The 25,069-nt window shown below is 34.6% G+C and overlaps 1 protein-coding gene across 1 annotated transcript; it reads left to right on the top strand.

The window, feature by feature from the left end:
• The first annotated feature begins 1,933 nt into the window (after positions 1-1,933).
• LOC118273505 (venom dipeptidyl peptidase 4) lies at positions 1,934-25,069 on the top strand. Its single transcript, XM_035590499.2, has 13 exons — positions 1,934-2,198; positions 7,824-7,983; positions 9,125-9,219; positions 9,703-9,780; positions 15,906-15,958; positions 18,588-18,775; positions 19,345-19,514; positions 19,603-20,247; positions 20,502-20,727; positions 21,531-21,681; positions 23,102-23,262; positions 23,804-24,009; positions 24,783-25,069. The coding sequence occupies exons 1-13, from the start codon at positions 2,196-2,198 to the stop codon at positions 24,876-24,878; spliced, it is 2,232 nt and encodes a 743-aa protein (XP_035446392.2). The 5' UTR covers positions 1,934-2,195; the 3' UTR covers positions 24,879-25,069.

Genomic DNA, 25,069 nt, shown 5'->3' on the forward strand with positions numbered 1-25,069 from the left:
TATTCATAAAAAATATATATATAATTTATTGGTAATTACTGACTTCACTAGGGAATTTCACTTTTTATGTTGACGTCATGATTTCGTTTCGCATAATAACGGAATTAGTTGTGCAAACGTAGGTAGTAGGTAGGTTCCGGAGCTGGGGACTACCTAGCGGGTTTACCGGGGCTCCGGCTCGATAACCAAACTTACGGGTATCTTTTAAAACTAAATAAGGTTGTAATTAGGTGCCTATTTCTAGACTTCGCCTACTTATCTATTGAGGACATGCATTAACAATATAGAAGGTGTTTTAAAATTATCTGCCACGGCTTCAATGGGTAGTGTTGTGTTTAAAAATCACAATAGTGAAGAAATTTCGTACCCCGGACCAGTTAATACAATTTGAGAATATAAAGAAGTTAAATAAATATTTACTCTACTCTGCATAAAGTGGTTTACGACGCACTAAGCGTCGCTCTTTTATAATAAACTTATACATAGATTTTTTGTATGAAAAAGAAATTACTCATAATCAATAATTTATATTTACTATTGTTATCTTCAAACACAACACTACCGCCCATTAAAGCCGTGGCAGATAATTTTAGAACACCTTATATGAAAAATAAATACATTTTATTTATTTTAAAAGTCAAACGAAAAATTATAACCTTATTAGGTGCATTACCCGGAATAAGTGAGCTGAAGAGGAAACAACATGTTTTGAAAGGTATTGCCTATTTATGTATTAAAGTTATTTATATTTTTGTGGTTTTGCCATAATATCCAAGTTTACCTAGTAACGATCCTCACTTACATCCTCATTTATGTTACCGAGAACAGGATACTGCTGTCCAATACGTACCTACTGGTTTTTAGCAGTTTTATGACAAATTTACCTTTTTTTATCCTAAGGTGGGAAATCCTCATGGAGCCTTCTCGCCTGGGGAGGACGAAAGGGACTGTCAGACTCTTACTGACTAAAACCTACCCCAGTGTCCCGTCTCAAACGTGGGTACGAGGGTGCAGTCGGAAACGGCAGCATGACAAACTTACCTACACCAAATCGTGTGACATTGGTAATAAGAATTTCAAATTAATGTTGTACGCGAAATTGAATTACTTAGGTACCGTTCTTTCGTAACCATTACAAATCAAAACAAACCAATACAGTTAAGTATATTTCTAACTGTTTACTGTAGGTGCATACGAATGAATTCTAATTGCAAACTTTTAGTCAAAAAAACTTTTTTTACGTCAAAAAAATGTGCGTTTAAATACTCTATTATGACGTCATAATCCTTGTCAAAAATCTAGAAATTTCATCAAAATGAATGAGAGTGTGATTATTTTTGAATATTTTATTGTATTGATAAGTTGTAATCATTTATTTTTGACCCAGTCATCATCCCTTTTGCAAACTTATCATAAAATAACTTTTTTTTCACTATGAAAATGCGTGCGACGTTTTCTAGTTTTAAGGTCTTTCTAGCTGTATGTTAAATGCATCAACGTTAGATATCTGGGTCAGCTTCTTGTTTTGTTTTACTTCTGCTATTGGAAAGGATCTTGTATAAGAGATCACATAACTGCATGTGACGAGATCAGCGGTCGCCGGCGCCGACCGCTGCGCTTGCGTCACTGCTAGCACCAAAAACTATGCTGTCGAGATGTCTTACTTAAAATTTATGTTACTAGATTTAAACAGAATTGTGTTACGCAAAATTCTAGATTTTAAATCATTTTCTATAGTCCCAATATTTAAATTAATTTCATTTTAATTTAGTAAAATTCTAATTAAGTAGGCAGATATGTAGGTGGTCGCAATATTTATTTAATCGTGTAACGTTATACCTAAAATAAGTATTTATATAGCTATAGGTACAATAAATATTATTTAGAAACCAGAATTCAATAATAATTTCCTGTTCCTAAATATGAAGCAAAATGTGAACATATTATAATGTAAAATTGTCACACACAGAGGAAATAATTCGAAAAAGATTTTCCAAATATTTTGTACGATTGGCGGAGATGGGAGGCTGGTCAGCGAAGTAAACTCGGCAGTCGTGATCCGCGCGCCTTCGCGTCAACTCGTGCGCAGCTTCGTGCGGTGCGGTGTGAGTGAGTGATGACCACTGATTGGACCATTAACATTCATTGAGGAGGTCTCGACCTCGCATCCTGCGGTACGTGTGTACGCGTGTGAAATGGTGAGTACTTCCGTTTGAGGACCCGGTGATACTATCACGGCCATACATCATATACTTACGAAGAATATTTTTGTTTGTTTTTGTGTAACAGTGAAATATAAATAAAAATGCTAACTCGAATTGCCGATTACTTAATGTTTTAACTTCAACGATTTGTGTTTTCGAGAATGGTTCGAAGGATCATAAAATCCTTATTTAATGACCGAAGGCTTTTCGAGTATGCGTCAGGTTTATTGCGGAATACCTTCATAAAGTTAACTTTTTAAAAATCGATCTCGACCGTCAGTTTTTATACCGCCAACCAATTATTTTTTACCTTCAACAATGTTGGTAAATATACCTATATAATACATACTTATATGTATGTATGTGCAAAAAATATACGCATGTGTGTATTGTGTAATGCCTTTTATGTATTTAGATGTAAATTCACGCTGATAACAAAACGATTGCTGAAAGAAAAGAATATTTAAACAAGACATGAAATTGTTGGTTTACAGCCATTCCGCCAAATTAGTTCCATCGATCATAAATCATACTCTATTGTTGCGCACACGCATGTTGAAATTGTATTCTTACACAAATCGTGAGTATCCAAATGACAATAGACATATTTAGTTTAATTTCGATGTTTATTTGTGTGTGAATTTCAATGTTTCGCTCATTTGTGTATTGAAATTGAAATAGTAATGATGTAAGTGTTAGGTAATTGAGTTTCGAGTATTATCTTAATTAGACAAAGTTTTTTTATGGGAATAAGCCGGTAAACGAGCAGACGGGTCACCTGATGGAAAGTAATCAGCGTCGCCTATAGACACCAGCAACATTAGAGTTGTTTTTGAGATTATACATCTAATAGGTATAATATAATATTTACTTTTATCCTACTCTTTCTCCTCCTTATCATACACTCCTGACGTAGTGGTAAAAAAATCCGCCCCGAAGGCTACCCACTGACCGGTTGTGGTCAAGGATTTATAGGTAGATAAAGGTACCTTGGTTTTAGCTTTTACAATACTTATCCTACCTATTAGGATTTTTCTATAACCTTATCCCGAGTTGAGTCTGCAATAGGCTAGTTTACTACTAGGTATTCTAGTTTTATACTTTTTTCGAAAAGTCAAAAACGACATTTACTATGAATCTTGTATGAAATAATGCGTTGTGACGTCAAATAGCAGACAATATATATTTCTAGAAAATTTGTCAGAAAAATTAGAAAATGAAGTAGATCATCAAATCTATGAATGAAAGTGTAAATATTTTATTGTATTAAAAAGTCAAGATAATCCATTTGTGAATGAGTAAAAAACCAATTCCCGTCTCCAATAGAGGACTTAAACATTGCTGGTGAAATGAGGATTGAAAGCCCTTACGATAAGATTCTGCACCTTTACTAAAGTAATCGAAAAGAGATCTGAAAAGAATCTGCGTTCGGCACTCTGATTGGCCGGCTCGAATAAACCAACCAATCAGACCGCCGTACGCGCTCTCGTTTCGGTTACTTCAAACGTAAAGCAAACTCATACTAAGGGTACTATTACTGTTTGACAAATGGGTAAACAAATCAGTTACTAGTTAATTAACTACAAATATACTGATTTGATGATTTCAATCGGTCATAAAGAATTTTGCCCTGTGTACACAATGTATGTTTTGGTCATTGTGTTTGGTTCAAATACAAACAGTTGTCACGCACATTCTTGTACTGTGCGCCTTATTGTTTTAAACCTTTGTTTGTTATTTTTGTGGGTTACAAATACTTTTTATTCACGTTCGAATTGATACAATATATAGTACCTGCGTATGAGTTTAGAGTAAACGATTGTTAGCTTGTCAACTTGTCACTGACGTACTTAGAGTCATTTAATGGTTATATAACCCAGTCCTCAGCAATTGTTTTCGAAATAAAATCATCAATAAGAAATAGTTTAAGTAAAATGTCTCTGAGTACGGCAATTAATGTCCCTTTTTTAAAGGGTTTTACATATTTTCGGCTCCTGTTGATTGTAGTGTGATCTTATATAGCATATAATCTTTATTGATAAATGTACTATCCAATAAAGAAAGAATCTGTCATATAGTAGTAATTGTAGTCGTAGTCGGAGATTAGCGCGTTAAATAAATAAACAAACAAACAAACTCTTCAGCTTTACAAATGAGTATAGATTTGTTTATCAACAGAATATTTGGAAAACAATATTGATTGATGTTTATACTGATTCAAATCCTCTTCCCTTCATGTAAAATATTGACTATCGATAGAATTTTTTGTTTTAATTTTTAAATAATTTACAAGTTGGTACTCCATACTATGCCCGGGTCTTTTACATAAACAATTGAATAAATGTGTCAGTTTGGACAAACTGTCTAAAATTAAAAGTGACTCATAAGTGGCAAAAAACACACTTAATTTTGTGGATTTGAGGAAATATCGTTATTATTTACCTATGTATTTAGATTCTTTTTTAAATGGCAATATACTTAGTTACCTTCACACACCATTTAACCGCATCCTCGATCAGTTATATTTAACTGTTGGTTAAGTTTCATGGAACTAGATGAAGTTATGACCTTTACTTACTGATAGGTAAATGGATACGAGATTTTTTGTTACAGCAATTACATAATTACAAGGTTTTACTTATTACGTACGTCGAAACCATTGCCGGCAATTGTTTTGGCATTTGAAATAATGATAGGTTTATAGGCGGATAGGCGCAACGTGTCGCAGGTTCGATTCCCGCTCGGAGCAAAACTGTTGTTCCGGGTCTGGCTATGAATTTTACGCGAACTTGTATGTTGGTAAATGCACCCACGACACATATCATCACCAATAATATCATCATATCAGCCGTAAGATGTATTTTTTACAAAACGAGGAATTTGTAAGAAACATCAATCCACCAAACGGACTTAATTAAAACAAATCCAACGTTTTGTTAGTCTATGTCATTATTTCCAAATTCAAATTGTAGAAGCTAGGCGCCTTTCGAAGATTCCCCCGGCAACAAAAAAAAAAACCGGCCAAGTGCGAGTCGGACTCACCCATGAAGGGTTCCGTAACAGCAAGTAGATGACATATTATAAAAGTTATAAAATAACTTGGTTTAACATAGTGTTTGAATGAACGACAAAGTTATATTTGCGGTTTTTGAAAATGTTTTATTTCTTAAAAAATATGGTATAAAAATAATGATATCTGGTTCAAACCAATTTTCGTTGAAAGTTTACATTGAAATCTACAGCATATATTTTTTTTAGATTGCTAACTCTCTTACTTTAAAAGTTTGAGGGGGGGGGACACTCATTTTTCCACTTTGGAGGCGTCTAACTTTCAAACGATTGATTTTGACTAAAAATGGTTTTAGGAACCTTAATGTCTTTTTTAATGACCTATCCATAGACACCCATTACGGATATGTTAGCTGAAATAAAAAATTTTTAAATCAGTTCCATGTATGGAGTTCCCCCTTTAATTTTTAAATTTAATATTTTTTATTCAAAATTCGAATAGCGGTTATCCAAATACATCAACCTACAAAGTTTCAACTATGTAGGCCCAACAGTTTCGGAAATAAATGGCTGTGACATACGGACGGACGGACGGACAGACAGACGGACAGACAGACAGACATACGAAATTATCAAAACTTCGTCTGTCTCTAGTTCCAAATTCAAATTGCAGATACATACGTACCATAGACACAAATAAACCTCTTTTCAATTCACAGTTTCAATTAAATAATTAAAAAATACTAATAAATTACAAAACAATGACTTATTTAATTTAAAATCGCATGTATAACGATGGTTATGTGTTTTGAAACGATAAAAATAACTTTTCAATTTAATACAAATGTAAAAAAGAAACTGTACGTGGTGTTATCAATGCGTGTGACACGTACGTCTTTCTCGACCTACATTATTATGAGTTAAATAAACGTAAAATAGGAACTGTTTAAAATAAATTACTTATAATTAAAATCAATAGATTGTTAGTCCAAATTTTTTTTCTAACTCTAGAAACGATCGAAACATTGGTACTAAAAAACTTACATAATGAAAAAAACATGAAAAGCAATAAAATAAAGGTTTACTTAGATGACATATTTAAGGACCAGTCGAACCTTTGAGCGATACAATAAGCTTATTGACTTCTATTAAGAAAAATCTGCATGTTTATTAGGCACACGAGCATCTTAATACAATTTTTATTATGACGTTGTCTTTGTGACGACCACAGAAGTTCAACGTTTTCTAAATAGAGGGATGTATCTGGTTAATCAAGTACGGTCTTTATTCATCATATTTAAAGTCAAATAAATCTTAATCAAAGCCCTACAGGAAGTTCTTTGTGTGAAATAACTTTGATATAACCTTGTTGGTAGATATAAGATGGCAAATATGATTAAAATTAGGAAATAGTCTTCCAAAGCTTCACAATATCTTACACAGCCACAGCTAAAAATATAGATAGGCACTGTAAACTCTTGTCTAAAAAAATACAATTATTATAAAGTATGCAATCAAAATAAACAGAACATATTTTTTTATGCAACCTTTTTAAAGTTTCAATTAAGTACTGGCTGTTTATAATTCTGCACTAAACTATTTCTGTTAACATTGAAGAAAAACATATTCATTAGAAAAAAGAACGCGGGTTTTCGGCGCCAATTTTTATTATTTCGTTTAGTGTTTGTAGTAATGGACCATCGTTAGTTTTTTAATTTTAATTTATTTCATCTGGTGTTAACTTCGGGATTCATATGTAGGTGCGTATTACGACTATTTATCTATGTTAGGTACTTTCTATGTAGATATATTGCGACAATACATTTAAACGATGCTAAATGGCAAGTTAAAAGAGCGACTATTTTATTAAATTTATTTTATTTTTCTAGTAGCTTGCAAATATTATACAGGAGAGATTTCTTATTATATTTTTAAACTGTAATACTTACATAAACGTGCATATAATTATATTCATTGATCAAATGTGACATGTTTTGATACGTTGATGTTCGTAAAAGGTTTGAAATTTAAATCGATGTATGTGAATCGATTTCCAGTGTTATTTCGATTTCATGTGGTCATAATATTATACAAATGATCTTTTTTTTAATAACTAAGTGAAAAGTTATGTTAAGTAGACATTTTATGTTCACATTTCCCCAAATTGGTATGCGTCATGCGTGTCATTAGGTAATCATTACTTCCTTGCTTTAATTTTATAAATATGAAAGTGCTTTTGTTTGTTTGTTTATACATATTCCTTTGACGTCTCTACACGGAGAGATTTTATGATTAATTTTGTAGTAGTCAATCGTTTGCTCAGCCTTTACGTTTACATTAGCAAATAATATATTCTATAAGAGACTAGCTTCTATAATAAATCAATCACCATGTTTGAGAGTCATGCTTCGGCATGAATGGGACGGCTCTATTGCCCAAAACTCCTTAAATTCCTAACCTCCAAAAGGTCGGTAAAACACTTGTAACACCTCTGGTGTTGGCGTATCCATTGGCGGCGGCGATTGCTTACCATCAGGTGATCCGTCTGCTCGTTTGCCGGCTTATACCATAAAAAAATAAAATTATTTATTTGACTTAATTTGTTTGCAGTCGCTAAAAACGCTGATCAGTTTGGTGGTGGTGCTACTGAGCAGCCACACGGAGTCATCCCCGTACTTAACAGGAGGTCTGAAGACGTTCGCACTTGAAGAAGTGGTGCCATTGACCATCAGTTTCTTTCCAGAACAGCTGTCCGTACAATGGGTATCAGGTATAGTTATTGATTTATTGTATATTAATTTACAATTTTATTATTAGCAAATACTTGTTAAAATTCATTAGGTATTAAGTATTAAGATTAAATATTGAAATTAAATGTTGACGAAATCTACATAATATGCTTTCGATCAAATATTTAAATGGAATGTGATAGTTAAAAACGCATATGAAAGATATGCGAAAGAAACCTAAGTTTATCTTTTATTTATTTATTCTAAACTTTATTACACATGAATAGTGAAATTTTTTGACTTAATGCCGTAGGAAATAGGAATTCTCTGACAGTCAAGCATTGGGGTGCAACCTTTTACTTTTATATGAAATTGGTCTAAAGTCTGTTGAATTTTGAATAGTCGTAGAACCAAAGCTGTTATTTACAATGTCGACAATACTATAGTACTCTGAGTTTGTCAATATCTATTTCAATGACCTTGTAGCATGCTGCTGCAACTATTGTTGACAGTTAAGTACTGCAGCAACATCGTGTGAACGAATCCATTACAAAGTGATGGATTTTGAATGAGCAATCGTTAAAGAAACTAACTATCTCACCCTACTTTACTTTCGTAATCAAAATAATTTGTTTTATTTGGTTGCGTGAGTACAATACTAAAGTTATTTTAAGTCTTAAAATGTTAAGCGTGATACATACTGCGTTTAAAATTATTTGGATGGATGATAGTGATACTATGTTATTGAATTTGTTTAACTGGTTCTTCTCAGTCCCCTTTTAGTTTACAATAAGGTTCGTACTAGTTCCAATCTACTGTAATCATGACTGAGAATTTAAAAAAAGGAAAATCATATTTGGTTTTGAGGATTGCATCCGAATTGTTTTACTTGGTGGACGCGCTTGCAACTTCCCTATCAATGAGGCACCCATAAAGCCACGTGAAAATTGATGTACCTACCATTTATAAATTCTAGAAAAATAATCTGCTATGAGTGGTTAGTTATAAATACAGTCTTAAATGACTAATTAAGGACTGGTTGCACTTTATATGTGACTTAATTAAAGTCAATTATGTGGCTCATAATTCATGGAACTTGCAACGTAATCTTTGAGATATTTGCTCTACCAGTAGGTACTAGAAGTGTTGAGCGTTATTCTAACTAATATTTTTATATTACAGACACAGAATATTTATACAAGGAGCCGGGTATAGGAGTATGGAAGGTGGACGTGACTCAGGAGACGTATTCTCCGGTGCTAGATGAAACTGACATGGTAAGAATCCCATTTTTTTATATTAGATGGGTCGATGTTTGGCCGTTATCTCGCCTGGTGGTAAGTGATGATGCGGCCTAAGGTGGAGCACGTCTGCCCATGAGCAACCTATTCACTAGGGCCTTGAAGACACCTAGGCTATACCCATCAGGAAACACAGGCTCCGGCAAGGAGTTCCACTCCTTAGCAGTTCGCACAAGAGAGCTTGATTTTAATATTGCATTTTCATCTAACACTCTGCTGGACATTGACTTCTTTTCCTTAGCCACTAAACTTGTCTGTTATTTATTCTTCATAGTCACATGTAAACTGAAATATTCATAAGGTCTTGTGTATACCAGTGACTTTTGTGCTGACTGGACTGACTTGACTCAACTGATGTATCATGGGGTACTCTTCTCTATGTCCGTTATTGATAAAGTTTACTAAAGACTTAATTTTTTTTTATACTTTTGTAATAAAGAAATGCTCTTCTATTTTCAGGTTAAAATACAAAATTTCTCGATATCTACGTTTTCACAAGATATGAAGTATCTATTGCTGACAACGAACAAACAGAGGGTAAGTTATTAAAATATTGATAACTGCTTCTTATGCTATTCTATGGGAATTTTAATATTATTTGTTAGCTTACCTATTCCAGATTGTGACCTATGTCTATATATGTATGTCGTTCAATTCAGATCATTTCAGTCAATTAGCTGAATGACGGTGTAGATAACAAATATCCTTAATTTGTTTCGCCCTTGCTTGGATATTTATACTCGCAAAATTGGATATTTCTATAATTAGTTGATAAGTCGTTTGTTGATTTAGTAGTTTATACAGATATCTCCAATCATAGTTTTACTCCCGGACATACTTAACTTAGTCATATTCTTATGCCTTTATCTTAATTGGATAAGCAAAACCATAGAACCACCTACTACGTTCCTTAATCCATATTTTTTTTCTTCACTTCACGTTCTTTATACTTATTCATAGACACGCGTCGTTTATGAGAATCGAATTCATAAAACTGGCTTAATGATATTGTCGTAAGTTTACCTTATTTTGTGAAATTGGACAAACATACCTTATATGGTTATCGACATCAACCAGTTTGAGGAAATTATCCATTGAATGTTTTGCAGTTGGTTAAAACAAAGCTAAATTAATAAAGTTTCCTGTTTTTACTGTATCGTTACGTCTTTCTATCCCGGAAAAGGTAGGTAGACCTCTACCTACTCTTAGTATGTAGTATTCTTGTAATGTGTACCTACATATTACAGCATGCAATGCCAATGTACAATGTACAATGGGGGTCGCATGCGCCAGACCACCACTAAGTTAATGTTTGCTTGCACGTTATGAGATCCGCTTACTAATCCCTATAAAATTTAGTCAAATAAAGTCACACCATCGCTTTTTTATTACATGAGACATTTACGGAGTATGACTTAATTTTTTTGCTGGGATAAAGCAATATAACTTTAATGATTAAGCGTATTTGTCCTCCCCTGTACATCCACTTTCACCATTTGTTTTATAAATCCCATGAAATAGTTTTTTCTGTTTTTAATGTTTATATTTGATTGTGTTTTGTATGCAATCTGCCTACCTATCGACTTATCGTACTATTATGTAACCAGTAATACTTATATATAGGCCAATAGCTACCAAAGTTAATCGATATGGGTTATCTATCAATTTCACGTTAAGAGATTTTCATTGATTTTAGTTTATAAATTAACTTTTCGTTTCATTAGAAATAGCGTATAACCTATGATTAGGTTTGTGATTTTCTGATACATTGGTCGTAAATTATTATAAACGTCATACGATATTTTTTTTAACGCGTACATGAAGTTACACACGTGGTGGTTACGTAGCACAATACGTAATGTACCAGATGTTTGTTTATTGTTGTTGATAAGTAGAAAGGAGATTCCACTTCTTTGTACCTAAGGTAATGCACTCCTGGCACTCGCACAATGGCCTATAATCTCTTATCTAGAACAATAACATAGAATAAAATTTAGTATTTTGTGGAAATCAAAACTATACTAATATTTGAAGTAGTTTGATTGTTTGTTTGAACGCGCTAATCTCAAGAATTACTGGTTCTAATTGAATAAAATATCATGCTTCGGGAGTCTATCAATGGACGCTGAGTAGCGGGTGAAATTGCGCGAGAGTAGCTTGTACAAAATAAACGAAGGCGTACAAAAGAATTTTCAGTTTCACATGAATTTCATATCGTGATCTGTCATTTCCGCGTGAATTCCTTTGTTTAACGCTCACTTTCATGCTATGAGGAAAATTTAATGCCTGTTGCGGAGCAGTTTAAGTATATACCGATTCTATCGATTGTGTTTACCGGTGTCACCAATAGCTAAGTAAAATAATATCATGGTATATTTTCCTTATAAGGTTAATAAACATTAACCTAAATAATATAAATTAAAATTATAGTATTATTATAGCAATAAATAAATAAAAGTAATATTAATTATAGCAATTATAGTAGTTCCATCAGAATGGAGTTTGGAGTAAACAAGTGTGCGGTCATGCACGTGAAAAGAGGAGGAATTGTGGAATCTGAGGGTTCTGACAATGGAGATTTCACAAAACTGAGATCACAAATGATACTTACAATTATCTGGGTATGTCAGAAGGATTAAGCATTAATGGACCGGACATGACATTTCTTTTTATATTGCGGACCATATTTTGTTTTCACTGTCCTAAAGAAATGAGTTGCCGCATTTAATGAAATGGCACCCTATATACAATGTGATAGGCGTGGGACTTCTAACCCGTTAAGGCTGAGTACTACATCTAATTTTATCGACAAAAAAAATAATATGGGGGGTTGAACCCCTAATTGAAAATATAGGAAAATAGTGATTTTTTCGGTAAGAATAATTCACAAATGATTTTTTTTCTCACCAAAACATTATCAAACATATGAAAAAAGTAATGAATTAGTTAGCTAAGGTTATTAGCTACCGTTTGTCGTCTTTTTTTTGTTTCTACGACGCATACAACCTTTGATATCAAAAAAAGTAAAAAAAATATTAAAATAGCCATAATTTTTAGGGGGAGGGGATTCGACCCCTTCGACCCAGGACTTTTGTCGATAAAATTAGATGTAGTATTCAGCCTTAACGGGTTAGAAGTCTCGCCCCTATCACATTGTATAAGAAACAAAGCGTATGTAGGCATTTGTCAAAATAGATCACCGTAACTATCTAGAAGATTTCAGTTACGATGTCAGACATCAGTGTAAAATGCTTTTTCTATTGAAATATAGCTGATGTTCACGTTGCGTTACGTTGTCACTACTTAATGTTTGAAAGTGAGTACACTTTTGAGATTTATAGCTACTCAGCAATGTGGTAAAGAAACTACTATAGATAAACGAATGAAGTATATGTGTGATACCCTCATTAGATGTTTCAGCTTCGCCGGCCAAGTATGCAAATAGAGAAATTGTTCTCTCGACATGAACACTAGTTTTCTGTCTGTTTCGCGTGTTTAAGATTCCAATGAAAAGCCGTAGTTAATTAACTTGTATTACAGGTTTTAGTTGTCTCCGAGTAGTGCGTAGTTGTTAACTCTGAATGTAAAATGTTGATAATAATATTCGTAATATATGGAACAGTGTTGTTAGTACGTAGGTAAATTGATAACAAATTAACAGAAATAGGGGAAGAATAGAGAAGACTTATCGAAAATTATAATTAATTTTTTGCAGTTAGTAAATTATCGGGAAAGACCTATTTCCTATGGTTTCTTAACTACATGATTTGCGGAAATGTATAACCTAAGAACTGTGCATATTATTATAATTATTTTATGGTGAAAAATTAAGGAAGTTTTTAAACGGAAAATATGTAGTTCTAAAAATTATTATTACATTTTGTTCGCATTTTCCCCAGACTATTCTACAGAAATGTTTACAATGACTTACTGTTTATTTTACCGGTTGATTTTGTTTTTTCAAAAACCCAGCTGCCTGAACCTCAAAAGGCAACTACAAAGTGTTAAAAACAATTAATTTAAATTGTCGGTTTCCTATCGTTACTCTTAAGCAACATAGCCCGGTGTGTTACAAAAACAAGGTAAATTTCTGTTAAAATATTAATTTGATAACACCGCAGAAATAAGTTTTTGATTTAGATGAATTAAATTTTTCTGATACTTTTAATATTTTTTTTTAATGTTAAAGTTTAATGTGTGTGTTTGTTTATCTACCGCGATGAACAGATTAAGCAAAATAACTTTTATAAAATCAAATGTTACCGTATAAGAAAGAAAACAATATTTTTTCCATACATTCGAAGCATACTAAGTGGGATGACACGGAACTCGCCAGGACATCTAAAATATACGTAATCCTACTAATATCAATATGTAGGTATAGTTGCATCTTTGTTACTCTTTCACGATAAAACTACTGGACCGATTTGAATAAAATTTGGTATAGTAAAAAAACTTTCATCGCGGGAACGCGGGTTCTTCCGCTGGCAGAAACTAGTAAAGTTAATAGTTATAACACCAAATTGAAGTTAAGTATACAATAAGAAAACAGAATAAAGTGGTACCAGTAAAGTAATGGCGTTCGAAAGACCGTTCACCGGGCATTGCCCAGCCTCCCTTCTCTCGAGACTTGCGACACACGTTATCTAATATTACCTACAGGTCAAGGCGTGTCTAATTCTTACACTCAGTATTACGAAGCATGCACACGTTTCTGATTTATTATGATATTTCTAATGACCTCCTAAGTGCATCTTTATATATCTTGAAAGGTTGTTTCGTTTTGTGGAACCTTTGTGTTTGAATTACTTTATAAGAAATCTCTTTTGGTAGTGGCACCTTAATACAGAAAAAATGTATTAGGTGGGGCAAAATTTTTATATGATATTCATTAAGTACATTTAATAAACACGTATTCTTTTTCTTACGTTCAATACAAGAAATTCAAGTTATGACCAATTAAAGATATTCAATGAAAAATATTTTTTATTGTCGCGCGCTCTAAATACAATTTTTTTTTAATGGGCGAAAACGTGTTCTATTTCCATCATAGAAAATTTACGAATTACTTAAACTATTCCTTAGTAATGATTTCGTTTAAATTGCTTAGGACTGGTTATAAAATGTTCAAACGGATTAATTTATAATGTTTTTTGTAACTGAACTACAAAAAGTGGTCCAATTTTATAATCACCTTTTAAATGCCAACATGTATAAGTTTGCAAAAAAATATACTACAGACACTACGGAAGCCGTTTCATTTTAATTGAGTAGTCTAAACTATTAAATATTAATGCAGTTTATAATACAAATGCGTAAATATGCTACTCGTGTAAACAATTATAATATTACCTTGATTCTGACACATGTTTTAATGGAAATTGTATGATAAATATAGTTATTTCAAATTACTTAATAGTTCCCATATGATTTCCAAATTAAGTACCTAGATAATGGTGCCGAACTATTGATTTGTTATTTATGCAGTCCTTTTTATTATACCTTTTGTAAAAAATTTAATGACTGTAACTGACGTGGAAACCTTATATCGTCTCATTTATATCAGAAATTAATCAAAGCCGGTGACACTATGAGCAATAACTGGCCATCCAACCACAGCTCTAACAAGCAAGAAATAGCTAAACGATTGAAAACATTACGTGACTCAATTACTTACAATTGCAATACGCACTTAGGTAATGATAAAAATAAAAAGGTTAACCATAACTCTTTGATGCTTGTTACCGTTAGACAGCAGACCTTTGATTCAATTTAATAATGGCACTAGTTTCGTAATGATAAAATTCTTATTTAATTTGTAAAAGAACTACTCACAGATACAAGAGATTTAAAAAGGTACGAATGATTAATCCACCTAACCTGAACCGATTAACCTGTTGATTTGATCGATGCAAACGTACGATATACGTATTGCAGGAATACTTTACCTATCCGGAGCTGCGGGCTGCCTAGCGAATTTACCAACAGGAAACCTAACAGGGTGGTTTTTAGTCAGTAAGAGTCTGACACTCCCTCGCGGCTAGCCTAAGATGAGAAGTCATTGGATGATTTCCCCCTTTAAAAAGGAGTATTTTACCTGTCATTATAAATGCAAAATTATGTTGCGATGTTTGTAACTCCTCAAACTAAAAAGTCAAAATAACTGAAGTGATCTGAATGGAATTTCTTAGAGATAATGGGATCATTCGTGATTTTCACATAATTAAACTTAACGTCTTATGATGGCAAGAGGCAGGCAGACACTTACTTACGTTTTGGGTTCCATGTACTAGGTAAAGGGAATATTGTAAATGCCTGTATGTTGTTACTATTTGACCTAAAACTGCCCATCTGGATCGTATACAGATAGAATACGACTCAATTAACTAAAAATCACGGTTTACTCACGTACATTACTATAAACGTCTGCGCACGCTGCTCATGATGAAGAGTTCCTCTGTGCTTCGAAACTAGTAGACCCTTCTCCATTAATGTACGTGAGTAAACCGAGATTTTTAGTTAATTTTGATTGTTATTATAAAGATTACGACTCGTATACGTTATTTTTATGCATGCAAGCCCTAGGTAAATAGACCAGTTTATTAATATAGGTGAGGGACTATTATATGTACGTGACTTTACAATCCAACTTTCTATTTCAGAAATACAGGTACTCTAACACCGCCGAGTACTGGGTGTACGACCTCGAGACCAAGTAAGTGATCAAAGTAAATAACTTGATAACTAATGTTGGTACTAAGTAGGACACACGTACTGCTTTTATAAAGACTCATTATTTATTTTCTTACGATTTATTCAAGTATCATATTATTAGTAGACTTAATATAAGGCAGAAAATATGTACTGACTATTAGATTTAACTAGTTATATTTATTGGTTCGGTTATAAAAGCAATTTGAACTTAATATCTGACAACCTAAGGTACAATTCCAAACCATATCCCATGTTGATCCATCAAACATCAAACTCGAAATCTAAAAGGCAAGTACTCAAGACTTGTGGAATTAATACAAACCTATTTTGACTATCTTATCGTAAACGTATGAACTAGTCGGCTTTTTACTATCGTAGTAAAGCCACCATAAGATTACACGACATTTGTTTGAAAACACAGAAAAGGTTTAAAACATTACATAACAATACAACGCCTTTTATTTCCCTCAACGTGTAAGCAACGATGCACATATTACCCATTTTTCATGAGTCCTAGTCGTGTAACTCTTGTTGTTCTAAATACGTATTAATTACCCAATTCCTATCCAAAGTAATTTGTCCGATTCAGAAATAGGAATCGAGTAAGATAACAACTTTTTTTTAAAGACGTTGCCAAACCCTAAAATTTTCTCCTGTGTCGTGAAAGCGTTTACAAACATACAATTTCAATTACACCCAGACCCGAAACAACAATTTCTAGATCATACAAAGAGTTGCTCCATGTGGGAATCGAACACATTGAGCAGCAGTCGGTTGCCAAGCCACCGCAATAACTGTGCAGTTGAACTATCCCTCAACTAAACTAACGTCGTCATATCAGTCGCAAGACGTACACTGTTACATTAAGAGCCAACTCCAAAAACCAATATAAATGTCCAATGTCAATAAAATAAAATCATTGATGTTTAAAACAATGTAGTAATTGTTTTGCGTGTAACAATAACATTTTGATATGAATGTAAAATATAATGATTGAGTTGCATTATTTTGCTTTACAAATCAACTGTAATTCAAATTAACTGAAAGATAATACGCCATATCCGCTTATTATTAGAATTATTCATCAATATTATTAACGAATCTATTATTCAATTATGAAAATCCCAGTGGATTTTCATTAGTTCGTTGACCCCGCGGTTATCAATCTGTTTATATTATGTATGTATGTATGAGGAACTATGCAGTATATAGATGATTCATTTGACTTAAATGAAACTACAAGCAGTACTCGTCCACAGACGCATTATACAACTATTTTCTGTAGTTTAAAAAAAAAAAATACATTGTCCACACAGTTAAATTCTGTGTGAACAGTTCCATGTAACTTGACCACAGAAGAGCAGTAATAATTGTGAAGAGGTTGTCTAGGAATGTTACGGATATGTGGCGCGGCTGTTAAATTGCCGTATTTGTAAAGAGTGTTCAAATTAGCTCAAACAGGAAAATCGGCTCATTTTTCGTATATCGTCAGTCAAAATGATAACAGATATGTGGTTTAAATTAAGTCATAAGAGGTTTTTCCATACGGTATATAGTGTTAGGTTAGGTGATCGTGTTAATTATTATTTACTTAGCATCTGCTGTTGTTACTGTTATTTTCCATTGTAAAATTTATATTTAAATAAAATGTAGGTATTGCAAAATTATAAACCTTCAACGTTGATAAGAGAATAACATCCTGTTGTGCAGGTACATAATATTATGTTTATGTAATTCTATTTAATCAGTAACAGGAAAAAGTCAAGTATAGTTCTGAGTTTACATAATTATATTAATCACGGAACCAGTTCTATTTATGTAAATTCATTATAATATCCTAGTCATGAGTTTATCCGGAGCTGCGGTTTACCTAGCGGGTTTACCGGGGCTTCGGCTGGAAAAGCAGGAGTAGGAACTGGGTGGTTTTTAGTCAGTAATAGTCTGACACTCCTTTTCGCCTCACCCAAGACAGGAGAAGTCATTGGATGATTTTTCCCCTAAAAAAATTCCACATGACTTTATGTACAAAATAGATATGATACAATATGATTAATGGTGGTATAGGGATATTAAATAAGGATGTACGTTTTAGTCTAGACGTTTTTATTTTCTGTCTCGCCAGTGCAATGTAATGGACAGTTTAGTTCAACCATGTAAAATGTATTTGCTTTGTTAGTTTTATTCAATGTTTCAGCTCAAACGTGCTTCTGCAAATATTTCAGTTTTATAGGTTTTGGGTGTATATGCCGAAAATAGTTACTAGCTTAAAACTATCTTTATTTGTTTATTCATGTTAATTTTCAAAAGAAGAGATTTTAAATTTGAAACATTTTGATAGTTGTTGTGTATGCGCTTGACTTCCACCAATCATATTCATTGGTACTGGTGGAAAATGGGTGTACACTCGAGAGCTGCGCATCTTTCTCGCACAGCTACATAGTTTAGTATCAGTGGAAATAGACACAAAGTTTCACAGCTTAGCTATTACATTCATTTTCCTAGCATAGCTACATGCCACATATCTGGTGGAAAATCACCCCTAATATAATTTATAGTTAATATAACGTAGTTTAGCTTTTTCATATTATATTATACGTGACCTACTATTTAAAATTATTTTTTGTTCGCAGATCTATCATAAGATTAGGCAAGAATGCTCTAGATGTAGTGGTGTGGGGCAGTGGAAGGTCTCTGGCGTATGTGAGTGACGCCAATGTGTTCTATGTGAGGGATGTTGACACCGACAGTGCTGTGCCTCTCACCAGCGATGGGCTCCCTGGGGAGATATACCATGGTGTCACCGACTGGCTATATGAAGGTGAGCTATATGAAGTGTAAAATGTTTTAGTACATGTGACATAAGCCATTGTAGTTTAATAATAGTAGTATATCTGATTTTACTGATATTGTGATAGTTTTTATAATCAACTAACTTCTGCGAGCAGTTTCGCTGGCGGTCCTCTAGAAAACAAGCCTACGCGTTATCCTATACCAGACCATAATCTACCCCTGTTCCAAATTTCATCTCGATCCCTTCAATTGTTTTGTTGTGAAGGAGTAACATACAGATTTTCGAATTTCTATACGATTGATTTACCGATGGTTCACTGATTTGGACAATCGATTGCTAAGTAAAGTACTTACTCAGTAAGATCAACCAAAATATTTCCTTTTATCAAAACGATTTTGACAGGCTCTGTTAGTCAGGCTTTACTGCGAAAATGCCTTAATTTATGTGTGGCTAGCGTGACCTAAATACACCAGGATGCTGCGGGTTTCAACACCTGGCATAAATGCCATCTCATTGCAAATATGAATATAGTGTCAGGTTAATCCTTGCATATTAATAACAATAATGACCAGTGCGTTTTCCATTGTTGTTTTTAGAGGAGATGTTCAACGCAGCCGAAGCGATGTGGTTCTCTCCCGCTGGAAGCTACTTAGCAGTTGCATCGTTCAACGACACCAAAGTAGCGACTGCGACGTATCCATACTATGGACAACCCTCTGACCCCAACAACCAGTATCCTGAACAGATAGAATTTAAGTATCCAAAGGTAAGCTATAAATGTTAAACACAAAGAAATATATAATTGCCATTTTTTTGTTGACGTATGTTCTAACAGACGCGTTCTTTACCTTTAGTCAGGTCTCATCAACCCCGTTGTGGGACTAAGGGTCTTCAAACTGGATGATCCTCGAGGAGAACCCTGGAATATTCCAGCACCAGTCGACATAGTTGGCTTAGACCATTACCTAGGCAGAGTCAACTGGGCTTCCGAACAAAATCTCATAGTATTATGGCTTAACAGACGACAAAACGTCAGCGTACTAGTCAATTGTGATTTAGAAAAAGATAAGTGCAGTATTGTGAAAGAACAGTCTGAATCAAACGGTTGGATTGACGTGAGGGTGCCATTCTTCGATAGATCGGGAAACAAGATGCTGGAGATACAAAACTTGTATAATGGTGACCAGCGGTTCCCTCATGCGGCTCGGTTTAACTTCTTATCTCTGACTACTGAGGACTTGAGTCCTGGGAACTCGTCGGTGATGGAGATTTTGGGGTGGAACCAAGACACGGACACTGTGTACTACGTGGTGTCTCCGGGCACGACGCCGTGGTTGCGGCAGATGTGGGCGACGTCCGCGGGCGTGGTGCGCTGCGTGTCGTGCCGGGAGCCCTCCTGCCACCACGTACAGGCCTCCTTCTCGCCCGGCGCTAGCTATGCTATCGTCACCTGCAGCTCGTCCTTAAATCCGCCTAAAATCTTCCTCTATAATAGTGCGGTAAGTTTTTTAAGTAATTATGATTTGTGGTGTAAAATATAAAGAATAACTTCAGATATTTAATTTGAAATCTATTTTTATAGTGTTCTCTTGAGTAGAAAGCAATAATACTTGTACAGCTGCATAGTTAATTACATTGTTGTAACAAAGGACTCCCTGTGACCTAGAAAAACAAACAAAATGAAAAACAAGAATAACTTAGTAATAAAATATGCATTTTCTGAAATATCTAATTAACTTTTTTAATATTACAGACTGACAGTTTCAAACTGATCAAGGATAATTCGAGACTGAAGGATAAGTTGAGGAATTATAGGTTGCCGATGATTCTGTTCAACGTGGTGTCAGTAGGAGATAACCCACTCGCTCACATCAAACTCCTGCTGCCACCTGAGATGAAGTCTGGGGAGAAGTATCCCCTGATAGTGAGGGTTTATGGAGGACCAGGGACCAGCAGAGTTAAAGATAATTTTGATTTAGGTACGAACATAACTTTTATGATTTTTGATTTTCTAATTGGCTGTTCAAGTGTTCACTCACCGATGACACCAAACGCTGTTTCTATATGTTTTTGCCCAAAAAACTAATCAAATACATTATTCAAATCACTAAACTGACTACAAATAATACAGTAGGACTTGCTTAATCATCCAAAAAACTAAGATTAATAATAAATATCCAAATTGCAGTTTACGAAAGTAAGTGAATCAAATTATCAAATGCATTTTACCCCCTATATTTCTAATTGAATGAGTGACTAGATACAGTACTATGTGAATGTGTGGAGTATTGATATAAATGAGGACATGCAGTGCGGTGGATGACGCCGCAACTTTGGATCTACTATCCAAAGTTTTAGTTTCAAACAAAACCTCATCAGTCTTCATGTTTGTTTGTGCAACGCGAATATTATGTTGTATTGTATATATTCTCTGTTTCTGTTTCATCTCATCTTTGAATATTGCTAACCTAACTCTAATTTTAAGATATTTGGGTAGGTAGATTTAAGTATATATTTAACTACTTATTGTTTACATTATTATAAAGATGTTTCCTTAATAGAAAAAATATTAGTTCAGGGTAAGATTCAATGTAAGTACCTAACTACGTAAATAGATAGATTATAAATATAAAATCTTTATTATTATTGTACAACATTTAAAGATTGGTATTTACTTGCCTTTGTTCCAAACAACCTACAATACAACACTTTTAGAGTCCAATTTTATTTAGCCTACAATTAAATATCCCGTTTCTTAACTTGTATTTTTCAATTATTTCAGAATACTACAATACGTACTTATCGACGAATAGGAGCTTTATAGTGGCGTCTATCGACGTGCGAGGATCAGGAGCTATGGGCGTGGAGGCTATGCACGCCGTCAACAACGCGCTGGGAACCGTCGAAGTCACTGACACGTTGGCTACCATCAGGTAACGTATTAAAATAATGAAATTGGTCTTAATGAATACTTAAACAATAGCTTAAACGAGCCTCAATCAATTTAACTGTGTGGTTAAATTTAGCTGCAGAGTACACACTTTGTCTTCTCACGTGTAGTCTAAGAGTCTATATTATCAAGACTGGGTAATGCTTTTTGATAAACCCAAACCTTCTAAACTGCAATATCCCACCTACCTGCTAAGTGTGGATATTATTATGGAAAACCATTTTAGAACTGCCATTATCAGATCTCTTTAATACTTACCGTTGTACTCAGAGTCATTTAATGACTACTTAATACAGTCCTTAGCAATTGTTTTCGTAACAAAATTGTTGCTAAGGAATAGTTTAAATAATCATTAAAAGTCTTTGAGTCCAGCAGTTAATATCTAACACTTTTATGCTCACAAAGCGATCCCTTTTCCAAAACACAATACCCACAAAATACAGTATTGAAACATTCATATTTCGCTCTGAATACCTAAACAGTTTATCGGATCACTTAAAAAGGCTACGCTCGCTCTGACCGTGGTGTTAAATGAATTTGCGTAACTGGCTCGCATCGCATATGAAACACTGTGACAGCATCGTTTAACTCAATCCCTCCGACTGTTTGTGCTGTAAATTCCAATTCCATTTGATTCTCTTCGCTTTTTGATGAACTTCTGAACAAAGGGTTATGTTAGATTATGTTTGTTATGGAAGTGCTAACAACATTATGAGTGGTACGGACTTATATTCGTTTCAAATGCTCAGTATGAACTCTTAATTGGAGGTTGTTGAATGATTTTTTGATCTTAGTTCAGAACTTTTGGACCATTCTCCGTTTCCCCAACAACTCTTAAATTCCTAACCCCCAAAAAGCCGGCAACGCCTCTGGTGTTTTGGGTGTCCATGGGTGATTGGTGCATTAGTTAAACCTGCTTACCATCAGGTGGTGCGTCTATTCGTTTACCGACTCATACCTAAAAAAACTCATGTAATTTATATTATTACGAATCACAGGCAGGAGAACTTGGAGATGGCAGTTTAAAAGGTTCAAGTTTATCACAGGGCGCTGCTGCCCGGTTTACCGATTCTTATGACAACCGTGGCGAATATGTTGTGGCGTGAACCAAGTTTTGATTATGAATTAGAATCAATACATGTTTTTGTGCCGTCGGCTGTCGCACCATGTTCATGACACACCTCAGCAACCGTGTCCATACCAGGGGCTCAACTAAGCCCCCTTCAGCGACCTAACCGAACTATTAACTCAAAGATACTTATTAAGTCATTGTCATATTACATATAACTTATAACTACATTTACTATCTAATAGATGGCAGTGTATCATACTCAGGAACTATAGTCATCCTCCACAAATATATTTGATGCTGCCATTTTATAATTATTACAATTAATTTTCAGGAGCCTATTAAGCGTGTACTCGTTTATCGACCCTGACCGCGTGGGAGTGTGGGGCTGGAGTTATGGCGGCTTCGTGTCCACCATGATGCTCATACAAGACGACCAGAACACGCTCAAGTGCGGCGCTGCCGTGGCACCCGTCACCTCCTGGCTGTTTTATGGTAAGCAATTATATTATTAGGGGAATATTTGGTCACCGCCCGACCAGAACCAGACCCGTGCGTACGTGCGCCTTTAAAGAGCCAGATCACCACAGATGGGGCCCAGTAGGGCTGATGCCCGATCCGGAGCTGCGGACAACGTAACAGGTTACCGGGGCTCCGGCTCAAAGCAGGAGAAGAAACGGGGTGGTTTTTAGTCAGTAAGAGTCTGACACTCCCTCCCGCCTCGCTCAAGGCGAGAGAAGTCATTGGATAATTATCCCCCCGCCCCAAAAAAAGGAAGGAATCTTTCGTGAGGTTACCAAGTATAGATTCAGTTAGTGCACTCAAATCGTGCTAGTTTTAAATTATATTTATCACTTTTTAAAAATCGTGAAATTTTAAATTACAATTTGAACAACCCGTACAACAGTCAATACTGTAACTGTAACTTCATGTAACTGTTCGACGAGTTTACTCGACTAGTTTCAAGCCACGTTCGGGGCCTACAATCATTATTATATCTCCACTAAGTGACATCATAATTTTACTTCCATTCCAGATACAATGTACTCAGAGCGCTACCTGGACCTGCCACAGGCAAACCCGATAGGTTACGAGCGGTCTGACATCATCCGCCAGGCGGAGAAGTTGCGCGGGCGCAAGTATCTACTAGTCCATGGTACTGGTGACGACAACGTGCACTTCCAGCACAGCATGTTGCTTGCCAAGCAGCTGCAGCATAGTGATATTGACTTCCAACAGATGGTAAGATAATAAGCTAAGACAATTGACACGTTTTTGTATACAAGGTGTGGGGTATACATATCAAGTGCACGGTTTCTAGATAACATAACAAACTATACGGGAAGGGTTTTTTAAACTCATGGTTTCATGGTACCAAGTTATGAATTTTTTCAATCACGCCGCCGCGCCAATCAAAATTAGGTAGATAGGTACTAGGTGATCAGATTGACAGAAGAAATGTTTCGTAATATTAGCAAGTGACCCCTGTAGTGTTGTGACACGTTTGTATGATTTATAAAATCAAGAAGCATGCGACACCAAGTATTTGATAACAATTTTTTTTAAGTATTTTAAGCTGAAACTTTGTGTAGAGATTCTATTCAACCTGTATTCATCAGTGCTTCTTGATGTATGTGGGTATTTTGTTACAACCTGTATACGGTGGCGCAAATGTAGATCTCACCTTCATAGAGATAGAGAATTAACTAGTATCATTAAACCATTAGGCATTATTTTACAGCTACAGTAATTATCCTCACGCCCTGTGTTTTTGTTTGCTTTTAGAGATAGTAGAAATTCATTGAAAGTTTAACATGATTAAAGTAACATTAGAACTTAAGACGGGATATTTACCATGTTTATTTATGTCTATGAGATTCCGATATTTCGGCACTGTTGCAAGCGTCATGATCACGGATGAACATATTAAAGTAGGATAAACGTGATTGAAGTAGTACATTGTATTGAATAAAACATTATTTTAAAGTGAATAATCGCATCGTGTTTTTTCACAGAGCTACGCGGACGAGAAGCACTCTCTATTGGGCGTCAGTCGACATTTCTACCACATGTTGGATCATTTCTGGACTAAATGTTTCGAGTCCCAGTGACCGTGACTCCTCGACTATAAGGATGTCACTCAGTGTTGTATAGCTCATGGACTATGACTCTTAATTAATAATAGTGATCTCTTTACTCGAAGAAATATCGCAATTTAAATGTAATAATAGTGACGCTCGAATTCTATAATAAGTGAAATGAAATTATATTTTTATTTATAAAGATACATACGCTTAAGACA

This window comes from Spodoptera frugiperda, chromosome 1 (assembly GCF_023101765.2).
Source record: "Spodoptera frugiperda isolate SF20-4 chromosome 1, AGI-APGP_CSIRO_Sfru_2.0, whole genome shotgun sequence".
Lineage (NCBI taxonomy): Eukaryota > Metazoa > Arthropoda > Insecta > Lepidoptera > Noctuidae > Spodoptera > Spodoptera frugiperda.